The 16,579-nt window shown below is 33.3% G+C and overlaps 4 protein-coding genes across 4 annotated transcripts; 2 read left to right on the forward strand and 2 right to left on the reverse strand.

Moving 5' to 3' along the window:
- The first annotated feature begins 168 nt into the window (after nucleotides 1-168).
- Nucleotides 169-1,543, forward strand: Tsp_02097 (hypothetical protein). Its single transcript, XM_003377893.1, has 2 exons — nucleotides 169-1,183; nucleotides 1,251-1,543. The coding sequence occupies exons 1-2, from the start codon at nucleotides 169-171 to the stop codon at nucleotides 1,541-1,543; spliced, it is 1,308 nt and encodes a 435-aa protein (XP_003377941.1).
- A 223-nt stretch (nucleotides 1,544-1,766) lies between these two features.
- Nucleotides 1,767-3,262, reverse strand: Tsp_02096 (thioredoxin domain-containing protein 14-like protein). The gene is made up of 6 exons (XM_003377894.1): nucleotides 3,101-3,262; nucleotides 2,626-2,686; nucleotides 2,376-2,464; nucleotides 2,189-2,321; nucleotides 1,958-2,055; nucleotides 1,767-1,859 (listed from the first exon to the last, which is right to left on the reverse strand). Exons 1-6 carry the CDS (start codon nucleotides 3,260-3,262, stop codon nucleotides 1,767-1,769), a joined length of 636 nt encoding a protein of 211 aa, XP_003377942.1.
- A 518-nt stretch (nucleotides 3,263-3,780) lies between these two features.
- On the forward strand, nucleotides 3,781-9,147 carry Tsp_02095 (BTB/POZ domain-containing protein TNFAIP1). Its single transcript, XM_003377895.1, has 8 exons — nucleotides 3,781-3,790; nucleotides 4,406-4,710; nucleotides 5,782-5,974; nucleotides 7,918-8,321; nucleotides 8,373-8,498; nucleotides 8,558-8,702; nucleotides 8,770-8,834; nucleotides 8,950-9,147. Exons 1-8 carry the CDS (start codon nucleotides 3,781-3,783, stop codon nucleotides 9,145-9,147), a joined length of 1,446 nt encoding a protein of 481 aa, XP_003377943.1.
- Nucleotides 9,148-10,123: 976 nt separating this feature from the next.
- On the reverse strand, nucleotides 10,124-15,952 carry Tsp_02094 (putative phorbol esters/diacylglycerol binding domain protein). Its single transcript, XM_003377896.1, has 10 exons — nucleotides 15,806-15,952; nucleotides 14,195-14,370; nucleotides 13,466-14,142; nucleotides 12,968-13,121; nucleotides 12,803-12,906; nucleotides 12,402-12,729; nucleotides 11,573-11,642; nucleotides 11,200-11,417; nucleotides 10,481-10,621; nucleotides 10,124-10,277 (listed from the first exon to the last, which is right to left on the reverse strand). The coding sequence occupies exons 1-10, from the start codon at nucleotides 15,950-15,952 to the stop codon at nucleotides 10,124-10,126; spliced, it is 2,169 nt and encodes a 722-aa protein (XP_003377944.1).
- Between the last annotated feature and the right edge of the window lie 627 nt (nucleotides 15,953-16,579).

Raw genomic sequence — 16,579 nt, forward strand, 5'->3', positions numbered from 1 at the left:
TGGTTTATGTGTTCATTTAAAATGACTTTAATTTTTTAATTCACCTAAAAATTGTACGTTTAAATGGAAAAATGTTTAAATTTAAAGAACATTATGTACTGCTCAAATAAAAAGTTTAATAAGAGTACTTTAAATTTTAACTGACTTTATTGTTAATGCGACAGGAGAATGTCGTTCTGTCCACATCCGCTTGTCCCAGAAGTATCCGTTTGCAGTCCACCTAAGCCAACCACGGCGAAAACTGTTAATGAACCCCGTTCATCGACAACGTTGGGAAAAAATTTAAATTCGAAAAACAAAGAAAACAAACCTTTACAACCGACTAACAACCGATGCGCATCGGCAGTGTCAAGGCAACCACTTTCTGGGCAACGGGGTGCAGCACTTAAAACTTCTGCTCCTAGCGAATTGGCGACGTTGAAGTCGCAAGTGATGAAACAAGATAAAGATATATGCGAAATGAAGCAGATGATTCAAAATTTGGTTTCCACTCTAAACGCTAAAACAGCGGATAACGAAACTAAGGTAGAAAACAGTTCAACATCACCAACAATACCAACGGTTCTGGCAAACGGAAAATTAGTCATGGAGAACGGATGCCAAACTAGAAGTAAATGCCCGCACTGTAATCAACCGTTAGAGTTGGATAGCATAAAAGCTGTGCAGAAAATATCATCTCCAAATACTGAAGTATTACCGATGAAAGGTGCAACGAAAAACACTGCAAAAATTTCTGGAAAATCAACGGAACCTAGTTCTTGTTCAGTTTCACCGTCGGAACGCAATTTTGTGAATGAAATGATTTTAGCTGCTCGTAAATGGCTTAAAAATGACGACTGCTTAGATGACATTGATGATAAAAGTGTCATTGCTTCGGAATACGTTCAACGTGAAAATCCCAATAATCGTCGTGATATTGTTGCCAGACAACAATATATTGCCGAGGAATCTATTCCACAAGATTTGTACTCTGTCGGCGATTCTTGGAGTACAAGCTTAAGCATGGAAGTCAATGCTTTGGCAATGCGTTATTTGAAGCAGAACGAACAATATGAACCTTCCACATTTACTGCTGATCAGTACTTACAAACTGCATCCGGTAAATTGAACAGTCCCAGCATTACTGTTACCAGGCGTCAACAAGTGTTCACAGAAGCAGTTTCGATGAATGGTATATTGCCCGGTAAGCGGAATAGCAGAAGAACTTTTATTAATACTGTGCATGATTAAGAAAGAAAAATAAATTTCAGGTCCCACTGAGATGTCTTTGAGTAGTCGAGAATTTTTGCAACGACACGGTATTATTCCTGGTGCAACAACAACACATCGAGAAAATCAAGTTCTTGACGAAAATATTATGCCAGCACATTCCAGATGGACATCAGCAGCAAGGATATCGAACAGAAGATATACGCCCACTGATACAGATTGCAATGATGAACAGTTTATCCGCGAACCAATTCCACAAAGATATCAACGTAAAACTGTAGGAAGATGTGGGCATGATTATGATAATTGGGATGGCTCGAATTTTCGCAATTGACTCTCTACTTGGTGATAGTGTTTTCCTCTCTGACGTTACTGCAGAAATTTAAAATTTTGTTTGAACAGTTTTTCAAGCTTAATATCATCGCAGAAAAAGTGCATATATTTAAATTCATTTTTAATATCAGAATTTATTCTGTACAATAAATTTCACAGTTGAACATTCAAAATTATAATAACAGTTGTTTTTTTTTGAATAGACAGCAATACATCTTGAAAAATTAGTCAGATTTGATGTGGCCAGATGATGTTTTGCTTTGGCGCTTGCAGTCCAGAAGGATGTTGTTCAAATCGAAATCTCTTATGATGTTTTCCTAAAACGAATAAGCCACATTAATAAAAACATAAACAAGTTTTAAATACGTTAATTTTTAAAATGAAAAAAAATTTTAATCAGTTCAAAAGTGCTCACCTCTGTAAAGTGATATCGCATAATTCGTCCATTTGATGTAACTTTAGGGATGCGTTTTACTTCTTTACCATCTCGAAAAAGTATTAATGTTGGAAGAGCTGAAGATGTAACTTTGGTAGATATATTTAATCTAAAACAAGAAATACGCTGCATAACTCAATGATAAATTGCCAATAATGAGAAATGCACACTTGTTTGCTTCATTAGAATATCGACCTACGTCGATTTTACCAAATTTAAAATTCGGCAAAGAATATTTGACGCTAATTTTAGCAAAGACAGGTGCTAAATAATGACAAGGAGCAGACCAGTTTGCATAAAATTCTATAAGCCATACTACATCTTTGTTTTTTGCAATTTCATCCTAAAAATTATACATACATATATTATCACACTGAAATATTAAAACATTGCTTACCAAAGGACTATTTCCTCTAAAATAAATCACAGATTCCCGTCCTGTATATGCTGGTTGCGGAAAAAATACAGATACGGTTATCGCTGCAGCTGCATATAATATACCATATAATGAAGAATTACAGCAAAACAAGGCAAAGTTCGCCACTTTGCAAAAAGAGAACGCAACTGATAAATAATGATGCCACGATGCTAAATAAACTCGCAAAATTTCAACTGCGGCGTTATTTAAATTTTAAAAAGCTGCTTACTTGCTCTTTTGTTTTTCACAAAAATCATAATTCCCATCAACAGCATGATTTGATATTCTCTCTATATATCATCAATATTTCACAGATTAATTAAAAAACCACAAATTATTAAATCACGGTTCGTGTAAATGATTTTAGATGACAATAAATTAAAAAAATATTTCAGAAGCAGATTGCTGTCCTATGACTGAATTCCATATTTCTGCATCAGTAAAATTGAATTATAACAAAATTTAATCAAAATCAAATGTAAAGATATGAAAAATTAATCAACAAGAAGAAACATATAATAAGATAACACCTAATTAATCTTCATCAAAAAAACCGTTAAAAATGTACATGGAAAAAAATTATAACATAGTGAAAGAGAATTCTACTGGAGCAGAATAAAATGCATGAATAAGCAACGCTAAAATAAAAAAGATTCATACCAAAATTTAACACAAAATTATGAAAAGCTGTATAAATTGATTACCTCATTAATGAAGCATTTAGTGTCTGAGCCATACAAAAAGTGGCATAAAGGCTCGACAGTTTTCGTAACGTAAAAGCATATGCATAATAAGACATTGAGCAAATGGTAAGGAGTGAATAAGCATTCATATTCATTAAATGTTGATTCCCATGAAATTGCCATCAAGCAATTTTATTTCAGCGTTTGCTTCACTCTAGAAATAGTGATATTTAGTTAAAAATTTATAGAAGTTACTATAAAACATGAAACAAAATTAAATAAATCAGTATTAATTTCCATATATAACAATGAAAGCATGTGCATCTAACTTAAAAGTATTCCTAAACATTTGCTCCAATGATTTAATCATTTAAAATTTTATCTCAAATAATATATATCATATATCTATAAATGTATACTACAAAATTAAACTTACAGTTAAAAATACAAAGAACAATGTGCATCATTCACAACAGCAATTACACAAATATTTAGGTGATTGAAAAAGTAATTAACTATACGAAATACCACTGTTGTTGTTTAAATGTCAAAAACCACTTTTCTGTAAACAATTTTATTTTATAGGATGAACCGATAATAATTATTATGATAATATTGTCGGATAAAGTTTCCTTAACATCATTTGTTATAAACACTTACTGCATTTATTAATATGACTTTCAGGTATAATTCTTAACAAAATGTTTATTAGTATTGTTGTCATAGCAATGAAAAGATTTATGAATAAAATTATATACATAAGGCACTTGAAATAATCAGGTTTTATAATATCTACTTGATAAATAAATTTTAAGTATAACAAAATAAATACTTCAAACGTAACAGTAAGTTAATTATGATAATAATAGTTTGAATGTTTACAAATGAAAAAATTTGCATATATTATAATATTTATAATTTAAAAATGAATTATAAAATAAATTATTTTTATTTATTAATCACTTTTGAAACTGAATAGTTTTTTGGTGGAATATGATTATGGCCGTTTTGATGGGTTTTTTATTGATGTAAAATTACAATAAAGTGCATTAATTGAAAAATTTATGAAATAAATTTTTTTGAAATAATTATTTTCTGAAAATTTTGAAATTATCAAAAATAAACAGGTGTTCGTTTGTTATCTTGACCATCATTGTACAGTAACTCCATAGTTATCACGTGCTAGTTTTAGACGCAGTTTCGGCTTCCCTGTTGCCATGGATGGGAACTGCCAAGACAATCCGGTGGAAAATAGTAATTTAGAAGTTGAATTTCGTAAATCAGTTTGCTGTTGCAAATTTTGCTAATTTTTTTCTTCTATCCAAGGTGGAAGTGAAGTGAAAGCTTCGAAGATAATCGGCTCTGCTTCGCGTTACGTCAAGCTGAACGTCGGCGGATGGCTCTACTATACAACAATTGGAACTTTGACCAAAGAAGATTCGATGCTTCGGGCAATGTTTTCCGGAAGAATGGACGTGCTGACTGATCAAGATGGCTGGGTGTTGATTGATCGCTGCGGAAAAAATTTCGATGTTATTTTGAATTATTTACGTGACGGTAGTGTTGCGCTTCCAGCTTGCAATGCTTTTGTCGAGCAGATCATGGCCGAAGCTACATACTACTGTTTGCAGGTTCGAAGTTTGTATTTAATAATAATAATATTAATAATAATGTTTATTTATTTATTTATTTGTTTGTTTGTTTTTTGAAGGGTTTGGTACGTCTTTGTCAAAATTGGTTCGAAAGCTGTCAGTGGTCGGAAGAAGAGGTGAAAAGTTGTCGCGTACCTATCATTTGTGCAGCGTCGGAAGAAAAACTTTTACTCCAATCCACCAGTAGAGTATGTGAATTTTAATCTTTTTCACTTGGTGCAATTGCGCGTGCGTGCTGCTTAATTGTTGAAACGCGAGTTTGCTTGCAGCCGGCCATAAAGTTGCTGTTGAATCGCCACAACAACAAATATTCGTACACTCCAACATCTGACGACAACTTGCTGAAGAATTTGGAACTTTTTGACAAATTGGCTTTGCGCTTCAACGAACGTGTTCTCTTCATCAAAGGTCTTTTCGGCCGTCTCGTTGTTGTTTACTTGTTAATTTTTTTTTTCAAAAAAATTTGCATTTAAGACGTCAGCGCTGCGAATGAAGTTTGTTCGTGGACATTTTTTGGTTATGGGCAAAAAGTGGCCGAAGTTTGTTGCACTTCAATTGTTTACGCCCCAGATAGAAAACAGACAAAGGTGGATTATTTTTTATTATTATTAGAAACTAATAATAATTTAAAAAAAATAATTTATGTATGTTTAACTACACAACTTCTTATCAGCGGTTTTTTTTCTAGTCTCTGTGTTCATGTAATTCGGTTTCACTGTTGTTATAAAACCGCAATTGATTTGTTTATTTGAATAGAATTTTAGTACCTTGTACTGGCCAGTAAAATGACCAACTAACTGTTTGTAAATTAAGGTTTACTGTAATGTAAATGGTGGCAACTTATTGAACAAAACAAATATTCTTTAATATGACTTTGTGTTGTTGATAAAGTGTGAAATGACATGCATCATAAACGTTGCTGATAATTAAAAAAACTTTTTAACGGTCATATTTGATATGCTTCATATAGTTTAATCGTGCATTCGATTTAGATCCAATAATGACAGTGGGTTGTTTTTTTTTATTGATTGAATTGTCTACAATATTTAGGTAGAATTTCCGGAAGCCCGAATTTACGAAGAAGCAATGAATGCACTTCTTTATGAAAACGTCGCACCAACACCTGCGCGTTGTGCAGATGCAGGGAGTCCTTCTGTAGCGGTGTGTCAGCATTGTTTGTCGAACGTTTTCAACGATGAGGTTAAAACAAGGCAAGTGCACTGGAAAACACCTACTGATGATGGTGAATGATGCGCATTCGAATTTTGTATGTAAATGTAATGTTTTCTAATAATGAGCATTTCTTGGTTTATCTACTTTGGAAGTGGTACCTCGAATGATGAAGCTTGTTTTTTTATTTCAGTATTTGCAGTACTTTTTGGGAAAGTGATTCGCAGTGAAATTTATCCAATATCTTTGGTATTATTCAGATAATAAAATCACTATATCATTTTGTTCCCAATGCTCGTCTTATTTTGACAATTAGGAAAATCAAGAAAAGTTAACGCAGTGATGCGTGTGAATTTGGACATGAATGTAATAAATAGGGCGTGGTAAAAATGTAGATATAATTTTTAATTTCATAAATTGTAAGTTTTCTAAAAATATACTAATGAAGAATTTTCGTTAGTATTGAAATAGTTTTACATAAAGATGCACTGATAATAAAAAACAACGAAACGCAGATAATGCGTTGTTTCTTTTCTACTGTCAAGTTGCTGTTATTACATTTTTCAAATTAAGAATACTTCATATAAATTTAATTATATAAATATCCATTAAATATGTAATGTCATTCCGAAAGATTGCATCGCTCTTGCTTTTTGTTAAAATTTGACCAATTAAAATTGCAAGCAATTTTGTCTTGTAAAGGAAAAAGTAAGCTGAACTTCTTGTTTAATCAAGCAAATAGCGACTGCTTTTATATGGATGAATTGTTTGAATTGTATCTTCAAACGAAACAAGTATCGGTTTATATGATAAGGATTGCTGTTTAAGTTCAAGTTGCACAAAATTCAAAGAAGCATTTACCAATTTAATGCCAATTTGACCATTCATACGTAGTTTCTTAGTTCAACTAACGAAAATACTAGAACTGCATGTAAAATAAAAGAACTTTGAATAATCATTAAATAAGATCAGATGATTTTCAATATCAAAAAATAATTGATCTTAGCTAGAAAGTAGTGGTGGTTAGCTCAGAACTCACAGCAATTATTTCAACAGCAAACATAAACGTATATAATAAATATTTAAGAGATGTAAACATGGCCCCCTGACACGAAGCTCAGATAATAGTGACTGCTTAAAAGCAAATTTAAACAATAAAATTTGACTTTATTTTCACAGTTATTAAAAAGAATCTATTAATAAAATGCAAAAAAAATTTTCATATGGTCTATTGCGATATATGAATTTCGATTTTTGAAACAAAGTGATAAAATTTATTCACAATTATGGTTTATTTTGCAATTTTTTTGTAAAGCAACAAATCTAAAAGCAGAATTTGAAGATAAATTTCTTCGTCTTGCTAAAAACTTTAAAGTTGAATGCAATCTACGCTTAATGGGAAATTTACCTAAAATAAAAATGGTATACGTAATAAAAATTATGATTTTCACTTATTGGAAAATTTTAAGTAAAGTCGCAATACATTCAATTTGATCAAAAGATTTTTGCCGAAATTGATAATCATGCTAATTTTACGTAATCCCTTGTTTTTTATAAATTGTTTCAATGTTTAGATACTATATATAAATAGATTAACAGGAATACGATCTCGATCCAATTGTTATGCTCAGATGACTTTAAACCTCAGCCACCTGGTATATAAATAGACAAAAAACAGTGAAAAGCATATAATAGCAAAATATTTGTTTTTCAAGTCAACAGCAGCACAACTTTATTACTTCGTACAATGCGATTGTCAGGTTTAAATTACAAAAATTTACACAAAATTGATGCAGCCATTATAAATTTTTATATATTATTATTCAAAATTGAATTTAAAATAAATTTTAAATTTTAAACGAGTTTTAAATAAAATAATATTGCTGAATATTTAACAATTTTTATATGAAAGATGACAACTTTTCAATGTTAAACTTGATTATCAATTTACGGTATATTTGAGAATCACGTGCTGCAGAAGAATTATTCTTAGAACTGTCATGGATAAAATTTCAGTTAATTCGCTTGAAAATCCCAACGTAAATAAAGTTGTTGAATCTTTCAAAAATGATTTGGAAATTTCCCATTCAAAGTATTCTGCAAAATACATACAAGGTTGTAAAGAAGTGAAAAAGGCGAGAATAATTGGCCCGCCATACCGATATGTAAAGTTGAACGTCGGCGGTTGTCTGTATTACACAACAATTGGGACTTTGACTAAAGAAGAGTCGATGCTTCGATTGATGTTCACTGGTAAAGTAGATGTTTTGACAGATGAAGACGGTTGGATATTGATAGATCGGTGTGGTAAGTATTTTGATGACGTACTGAATTTTCTTCGCGACGGAAAGGTGGCACTCCCGTCTTGCAAGATCTATGTTCAACAACTTCTTATTGAAGCGTCACATTATTCATTGAATGTAAGCGTGCGGTTTTGTTTTTATCTGCTCAAAATTAAGATTTTTGTTCAGGGTCTGATACGTTTTTGTCAAAATTGGCTCGACAGTTTGCATATGTCTGAAGAAGTGGTGAAAACATGCCACATTTCACTTGTAAACTCATCGGAAGAAAAACTATCTCTGCAATACGTTAAACGGGTTTGTTATTATTCATGTGGTTTTTTCATTATCAGTTGGGTTTAATTGTTTGATTTCAGCCAGTCATTAAGCTTACGATTAATCGTAAACACCAGAAGTACGCATATTGTGCAAATGCGGCGACGGATGCGAATCTGCTGAAAAATTTAGAACTTTTTGATAAATTAGCTTTGCGGTTTAAAGATCGCATTCTGTTTATCAAAGGTAATCTGGACAAATAATAAACATTTAACACTGTTTAGACAAATATGGACATTTTATTTATTTTCAGATGTTGGTTTATCGAATGAAATTTGCTCATGGTCCTTTTACACTTCTTCGCAAAAAGAAGTGCAAGTTAGTTGCACTACAGCAAGTGGTAGTAGTCATGCGCTGGCAATAGACAAAAGGCAAACTCTGGTATTGTTATTTTTACTAAAATTATTAAAATGAAAATGTTGTCGCTTTTGAGGTTGAATTTCCCGAAGCTCGAATTTATGAAGAAGCGATGAATACTCTACTTCGAGAAAATATTCCTTCTGCACCATGCACTGATGCTGGAAGTCCATTGGTTAAGCAGTGCCAGCATTGCCTGTCCAGTATTTCGGGCGATGAGGTTACTCATGACAAAGCAACCAGTTCATTGAAAACTGTTCACGGACCTCCATAAATGTACATGCACATAATTTATTTGTATAGCAGATAATATATACTGAATGAGCTGTGTTTTGTACTCTTCATATATATACTTATTTATCATTCACATAATGATGTTTATTTGCAAAATTTTTATGATTACACAGCGCGTTGAAAAACTATTAGCATTCATATATTCATATTCATATATTCATAGTGATAAAATAAAATTGCGATGAGAATAATGAAATTGAAGAGCAATGTCAATATTTTATTATTGGAACTTGTGCAACAAAAAACTTGACGTAAAGTGTAGACATCACATACGCGACATGTGAAAAAGTTGTACAATTTGCAAACAGAAACATTGAAAAATAGCAATAAAATGGGGATATTGAATGAATGCTTTTTAAAATAATGTGGGAAATATTTATTTGTTTTCTTCTTCATTCATGATTTGGAAAATTAAAAAACAAACAAAACAAAATGCCAATAATAATAATAATAATGATAAACATGTCATGCAACAAATATTGTTCAACGTGAATGTTAAAAAATTAAGAAAAAGAAAACAAAGGCAAGCAGAAGAAAAAAAAACATACGATGATGATGACAAAGACGAAAAATAAAATAGATAAATGACCAGTATATATATATATATATATACTGTGAGAAACAAGTGAGCAATTTGTTTTCTTCTTCATACAGATAAAAAATATTGCGTAGAGCAAAAAAGTAAATAAATTCCTATTGTTGTTGCTGTTTCATCTGTTTGTTTGTTTGTTTGTTTATTGCTTGCTTTCGTTAAAACAACGATTCGGCGCTGCGAGAAACATGCGACGGGTAGCTGGGGCTTCGTACTAGCCGCTTCCTGGGCAGCTTGTCGAACATTTTCAAAAGTGCGTTGAAATCAGGCCTCTCGTTCGGTCGAAATTTCCAGCATAACATGCAAATTTCCTTTTATAATAAATTAATTAATTAATTAAAATTACACACATGCACAGATTAATTTAACAAAGTTTTTCCTTTTTTACTTTCATCTCTTTTGCAAGTTGCAAATTGTTCAACGCCGGCTTGATTCCTTTACCCACTTGCCAGATTATTGTTTCCGGTGCGCTTCTTTTGAACGGATATTCACCAGTTATAAGCTCATACCATACAGTTCTGAACAAAGTTTAATGATTAAAATATGCATAAAAAGAAAAAAAAACAAAAACTCATTCAACAATATTCAAATCAATAATATAAATTTCACGTAATGAAATTGCTAGATAAAGGTTGAATTGCAAACAATTTAGTTCGTATAAAAGAATATACATGCACAGATGAATAGATTGACAGATATGTACAGTAGATATTATACATACCCCAAAGCGTAAACATCACTGCCAGTTGAGAAGGGTAGTTCTTCGACTTCGTTGCCATTTTCGTTGAACAACAGCAAGTTGCGCATTATTTCCGGCGACAAATAGCCCAACAAGTGCTTGGGAACACAAAGGAATTTGTAACTGTAAAAGCATGGCAGAAATTTATTGAAAAGAAATCAAAAAATTTCCCTCCATCATCCAGTCATATTACCCAGTTTCGGTTTGAAATTTGAGCAGACGATGAATAGAAAATAGACCAAAATCAGTGATGACCACTTTGTTGTTATTTTCGATGAAAATATTCTTCGTGCGTAAATCTTTGTGGACTATCTTCTTACCGTGCAAATAGGACATTCCCTGAAAACAGCAATACCCCATGTATGTATGGATGTATGAATGAATATTGAAAATAATAGACGAATTATATGAATAAAAAGTGAACGTTCACAATGAATTTTCAACCTGCGAAATTTGCGTTGCAATGTTCACTATTCGACAAGTTTCCATACGTTCCCGTCGGAGGTGGAGCAAAGTGTGCAAAGTGCGCCCTTTGCACAGGTTCATCACAATGCCCAAACTGGGAGGCTTCAAACAACAGCCCAAGAAGAGGACAAGATTTTCGTGGCGCGTGTTGCGAAATGTCGATACCTGCGCGCGTGAAAAATGCAAATTCAGAATAATAATTGAATTTTCAAAAACGTCATCACAACGTCAATCACCAAGCAGCACCTCCAGTTTGAACGTTTCCAATTGGCGCTCGTTGGCCACGTGGTCCATGTTCAACAATTTCACAGCCACATCTTGATGCCAGTAGGCGGCGTGCACGTCGCCAAATCTGCCCCTTCCAATCAGAGAATCCTTTTTGAAAGATATCTCTTCTATGGGAATTGTCCATTCTCGCCAAGACGTCGAACCACCACGAATTGTGTTCACAGACCTAATGGATAAAGAACAATTCAAACACAAAGTAAAACAGAAAATAATTCTCTCCATAAAATGGAAATTATTTTATGAAATAAAGACAAAAGTGAATAATTATTTAAAAAAATTAAAATAACTTTTACCAAACATTACGTCGCCACTGATGACTACCGTACACTTCATCCGCACTTCCAGTACTACCGACAAAATTGTCTTCGTTTGAAAAATGCGACTCGGATCCCTGAAAATGAAACGAAATTCAATTCAACAATTTTTCAAGTAACAATACAATTTAATAATTACCATTTCAAGCAAATTTCCATCCGAACTAGAAACCAAAGTGCTCGTTTCACTTTCATTTTTCAACGAATTTTGAGAATCAACACTGCATCAAAACAAAAACAAAATATGCATTGTACTTATTAAAAATAAAATATTGCGAAATTTTCTCTTTTTTTGCAAAATGTAATAACTATTTCAATGGCAAAGTGAAATCTTCTGCTCAGATGCAATTTTGCAGCTAAAAAAACCAACTAATCTATGAGAAAAAAAACAATCATCAATAAATAACACATGAGAAAAATTATCCACCATTCTCATTAAAAAATCACTAAAAAATGAATGATCTGCTTGAAAAAAAGCCTTAAAAAACCAATCAAAAATGTCGATTAACAAATAAAACCCCTATTCGAAGTGGGAGAAAATTGGTTTCTCCAAATTACAGTCAAAATCTATAATCTCTTGGTTTTCAATTCTCTCTCTCTCTCTCCCTCTGACGACAACACTTCAATTTAATCAGTATTCAACAATGATTTTCAAATTCAATGAAATAACAACGCTTCTTCTTCAATCATAGAAAAAAAATAGCTACAATTTACACTTGCAAAATTAGCTCAAATTATTACTGCAAAAAATGAGATAACAAATCATTGGCGTATATTATGCACATTTTGGGATAAAAATTTTGAAAAAAAAGCAAACCAAGCAAAATAGTGCTTACCAAGACTGCGAATCAATATTGATCAGTGGAACATCCGGTGTAAATTCTTCATTTGAATTTAAAAAAAAAGTTAAATGTAATAATAATAAGAGGTATGCAGAAAAATTACCGGTGAAAGAAAATGTTGGTCGTTGATGAGCAGCAAGTCCTGGAGAATAAATGACGCTGTTCACTACTGGAGCTGGTGTGGACGGTGCTGAACTGTTGCAGCTGCTTGAACTGGCCGAATCGAAACGATCCGGATAAGCGTTCAAAAAACTGCCCGACATCTGCCCCGATTGCATCAAACGTGGAGAACGCTTCTCCTCACCGTTCGAATCCCAGCTACCTGAATAAACAACAACAATAACAACAACAATAATATTCAAATTTGAAAAAAAAGTAAACAACTGTCTTTTCACCTTCGTTGCCCAAAACTAACAATTCGTAAATTTGTCGCATGCGTTTCGTAGTAAGACCACAAGTGGGGCCAATTTTATCCTTGCACTGGTTGTGAATTTTCATCCTGCAAATCAAATAAAAATTAATGAATCAATTAAAACAAAAAATTTTTCCACATCACTCACTTGCAATCGGAACATTTTTCACCAGTCAAACCCAGCGGCTTCAAACAAACATGACAATGGGACATGGACGGCTTCCACATGCGAACAAAACGATGGCTTATGTTGTGCAACATTCGCACGTTAGTCCGAGGTGACCGTGGAGGTATTTGGACCGCTTAAATTGAATTATTTTTTTTTAAAGACGCATTTCGCTTGAACATATTTGAAAATAAATAAATAAATTATGCATATTACTCGCATAACACGATTCGCAACCACTATCCGGTGACAAAGCCAACGTCGCGTTTCCACCACTGTTACAGTGTTGGAGTTGATGCTGTTCACAACAGTTTGTACTAGTACTGCAACAGTTGAGCACGGAGCTCGACTTGGATTTGACCGCGCAGTGGTACAAAGAACCGGAACGAACGCCGTAGCCGTAGCCGGTGCCGGCGCCGCTGACCACCGGATTGGCCCCGCCCCCGCTGCTGCTATTACCGCCGCCACCGTCAAAGATACCAACATCCACATCACCGGTACCAACGCCCAAATTGGTGACGCGTTCGGCAATTTTCGCGGATCGGATAATTTTCTTGGGCAAATTCGACTCGTGCGAACGGCTGCGAATCATGGTCACTTGGGCTGAGCCACCGGCGACCGCTGCCGAACCGGCCGTTGCCCATCTCAAACTGGGCGGTGGCGTGCTCGACGGCTTGACCGGTGGTGGTCTGTTTTCGTAGGTTCGATTCGACGTCGACGGAACCGGCAACGTGGCACCACTTCCACCATTCCACTCCAGGGTCGACAAAGTGGGCGTTGGACTTGCGGGCAAACTGACGCCCAATTTGCCCGGCGCCGACGGTCGACGACCCGTCTCGTCACTGTCGCGCTCCTGGTCGCGGTCCGCATCCACAGGGCGGAGCCGACGCGGCGACATGGCACGGCCAACGCCCGCCGGCCCAATCTGACCGTCGGAACGGTCGTAGCCGATCCATGCGAGTTCGGCGTCGGGCAGTTCGTCCTTGGGTTCGGCGCCTTGACCAATCCAACGGTTCGTGTACCATCGCAAATTCTGAGTCGCCTTGATGAAGCGTCGACGATCTTCGCCAGTCACGTTGCAAGCATCGCAAAGCGCGTTCAGACTGTCATCGTCTCGACTCAACAGCTCGTCCAAGCTTTTCAAATCTTCCAACAAGCTCTAAGAATAATTACAGAACAACAAGATCAACTTTGTGCATTTCGAAACACTCGTCCAGTGATGCACAATCTCGATCAATTACTTCGATATATTGGGGTCGCAAATTGACAATCTCCAGCCATAGATGCACCTCTGCGGAAGAATCCAACTTGCATGCCTCTTTGCCAGCCGAATTGACTTTCAATTTCAAATACAAAATCCGACTGATCAACTTCAACAATTTCCCCTAAATAAAATCAATTCAATCATCAAACGACATTTCATTCGTTTGTTAAATCGCTAATCACATTCTGAACATACTTTTATCACTGAACTGTTTTAAACAAAACGAATCAAAAAATCATTATCCCAAGCTTTCAAAGTTCACGCTAACGAGGAGTTACCGTTAACCGACATCGTATGCATATTCAACTTTCACTTCACATCATAATCGCTTTTACAGTAACAAATACAAATCAAATTAAACATTTATCATAACGTGATTGTTCATTTGAGTCAATCATTACGATACCTGAAGATAAATCAAAAACTTTCCAACATTTGACATCACTTTCCCTACCAAAAAATATTTATATATTTATCGAAATAATTTGTTGTTGAATACGCTTTACGAGGTGAAAACAAAAACATATGGAAAATCAAACCCCCTTATACAAACCCAAAAACTGACCGCATTAAAAAAGGAATTACATTTGCAGAAATAGTGAATAAAATTTTCATTTATTTTATTACAAATCTGACAGCCTTTTTAGTAGATCAAAAAACAACAACAATTAATTAATCACTAATGCAAAAAAAGTATAATTAATCAAAAGGAAATTTCAAGATACTACTTGGCATATTCAGTTCACTCTCAAAATTCAAATAAAACATTACCACTGCTTAATGTCGACAAAATTCAATGTGTACATTCGATTTTGACAAAAAAAACAATATTTAAGAAATAAAAAATCACAGTCGACAATACTTGTAGAATTCATCATACCAAAAGGATCAAAAACAGATTAACAACCGCATCAAAACTAACTATAAAATAATTTGGATTTGATATTTTTTTTCTTGTAGATACATGATCATTTTGTTTACCATGAACTAACGAAACAAAAGTATTCATTAAAATTCAATTTTTAGCTTCTTTAACAAAATAATAAATTCAATAAAAACTGAAAATACGTTGCATGTACACTTGTAACGTTAAAAAATTGTTTCAACGATTTTACAAAACATGCATTGGACGTGAATTTCATCCTCCTAAAACAGCTCAACAAATCTAATTTTTGAACATAAAACTGACAATGAAAATTTATTTCCAATGCTAACTTTGTTTCTTTCTATGCATGGGAGTGGATTTTTCATTTGAAAAGTAAAAGTTTGAAATATTTAGAATGCACAAAAAATCAAGTCTAATAAATATAATAAGAATTGATACATCTAAATTATATTAATTTAAAAATCAGTTGTCACGATACAAAATTTATTTTAATCAATTAAAACTTTAACCATTTAACAACACGTTCAGTGAGAATTATATAAAAACTGATTGCTAACAAATTTAAATATAATATTTATGATCATATCTTGAATTGTGAATATGTCATTTATAATTTTAAACTGCACACACATATCAGTAAATTCTAATGATAAAAAAGAAATAAAATTACCTCACGTTCGCGTAAGAAAGGTTCAATTTCAGATGATGTTAAATTATTTTGTGAACGATACTTCCGGAGATTTTCCGCATTTACCCGAACTATATATTGTGTATCTTGAAGTTCCTGCAGCCAGTTGCACAGGGCATTGTTGCCCATGTGCACTTAAAAAATTGCCGGCAAAGTTAAAAGAAATACAAAAAATTAAAACTTCAATATATCTCTACTATCATGAATGACAGAATGACTGTATTACAGTATGATAATTAAAAAAGAATTCACGAACAAACTAATTTAGCTAATACAATGATACCAATCTCAAGGAAAATTTATTGTTTACAAATATTTTATTGTTTCAATTTTTATATTTATATTGAATCTGATTTATTTTTTTTGTAATTTCTTCATTTAAAATGCCACCTTACATTTAATATCTAACGAATTTTCTTTATTCACTTTTTCAATATTTTTTCTCAATTTTGTTATCATATTTAACTGTTTTCATTAACGTTACAGAAATTTATTCAAATCTTCTGCCATCATTGGTTTGATGATAAATTGAATGTAATATTAAATTTCTGAAATTGGCTTTTCAGAAGAATTCCACTTCCTGCAATGATAACTGTTTTGAAAATATTAATAGCAAATAATTACGGTTTATAGCGGAATATACGAAGTAATTCGAAATTATTTTCATATAACGCACAGAAAAATAAAACAGGAAACGCCGAGTTGTGAGTTTTGTCGTTTTAATATTTGCCAATGTTTATTGTTAAAATTAATTGC

This window comes from Trichinella spiralis (assembly GCF_000181795.1).
Source record: "Trichinella spiralis strain ISS 195 chromosome Unknown Scfld4, whole genome shotgun sequence".
In the NCBI taxonomy this organism is placed as follows: Eukaryota; Metazoa; Nematoda; class Enoplea; order Trichinellida; family Trichinellidae; genus Trichinella; species Trichinella spiralis.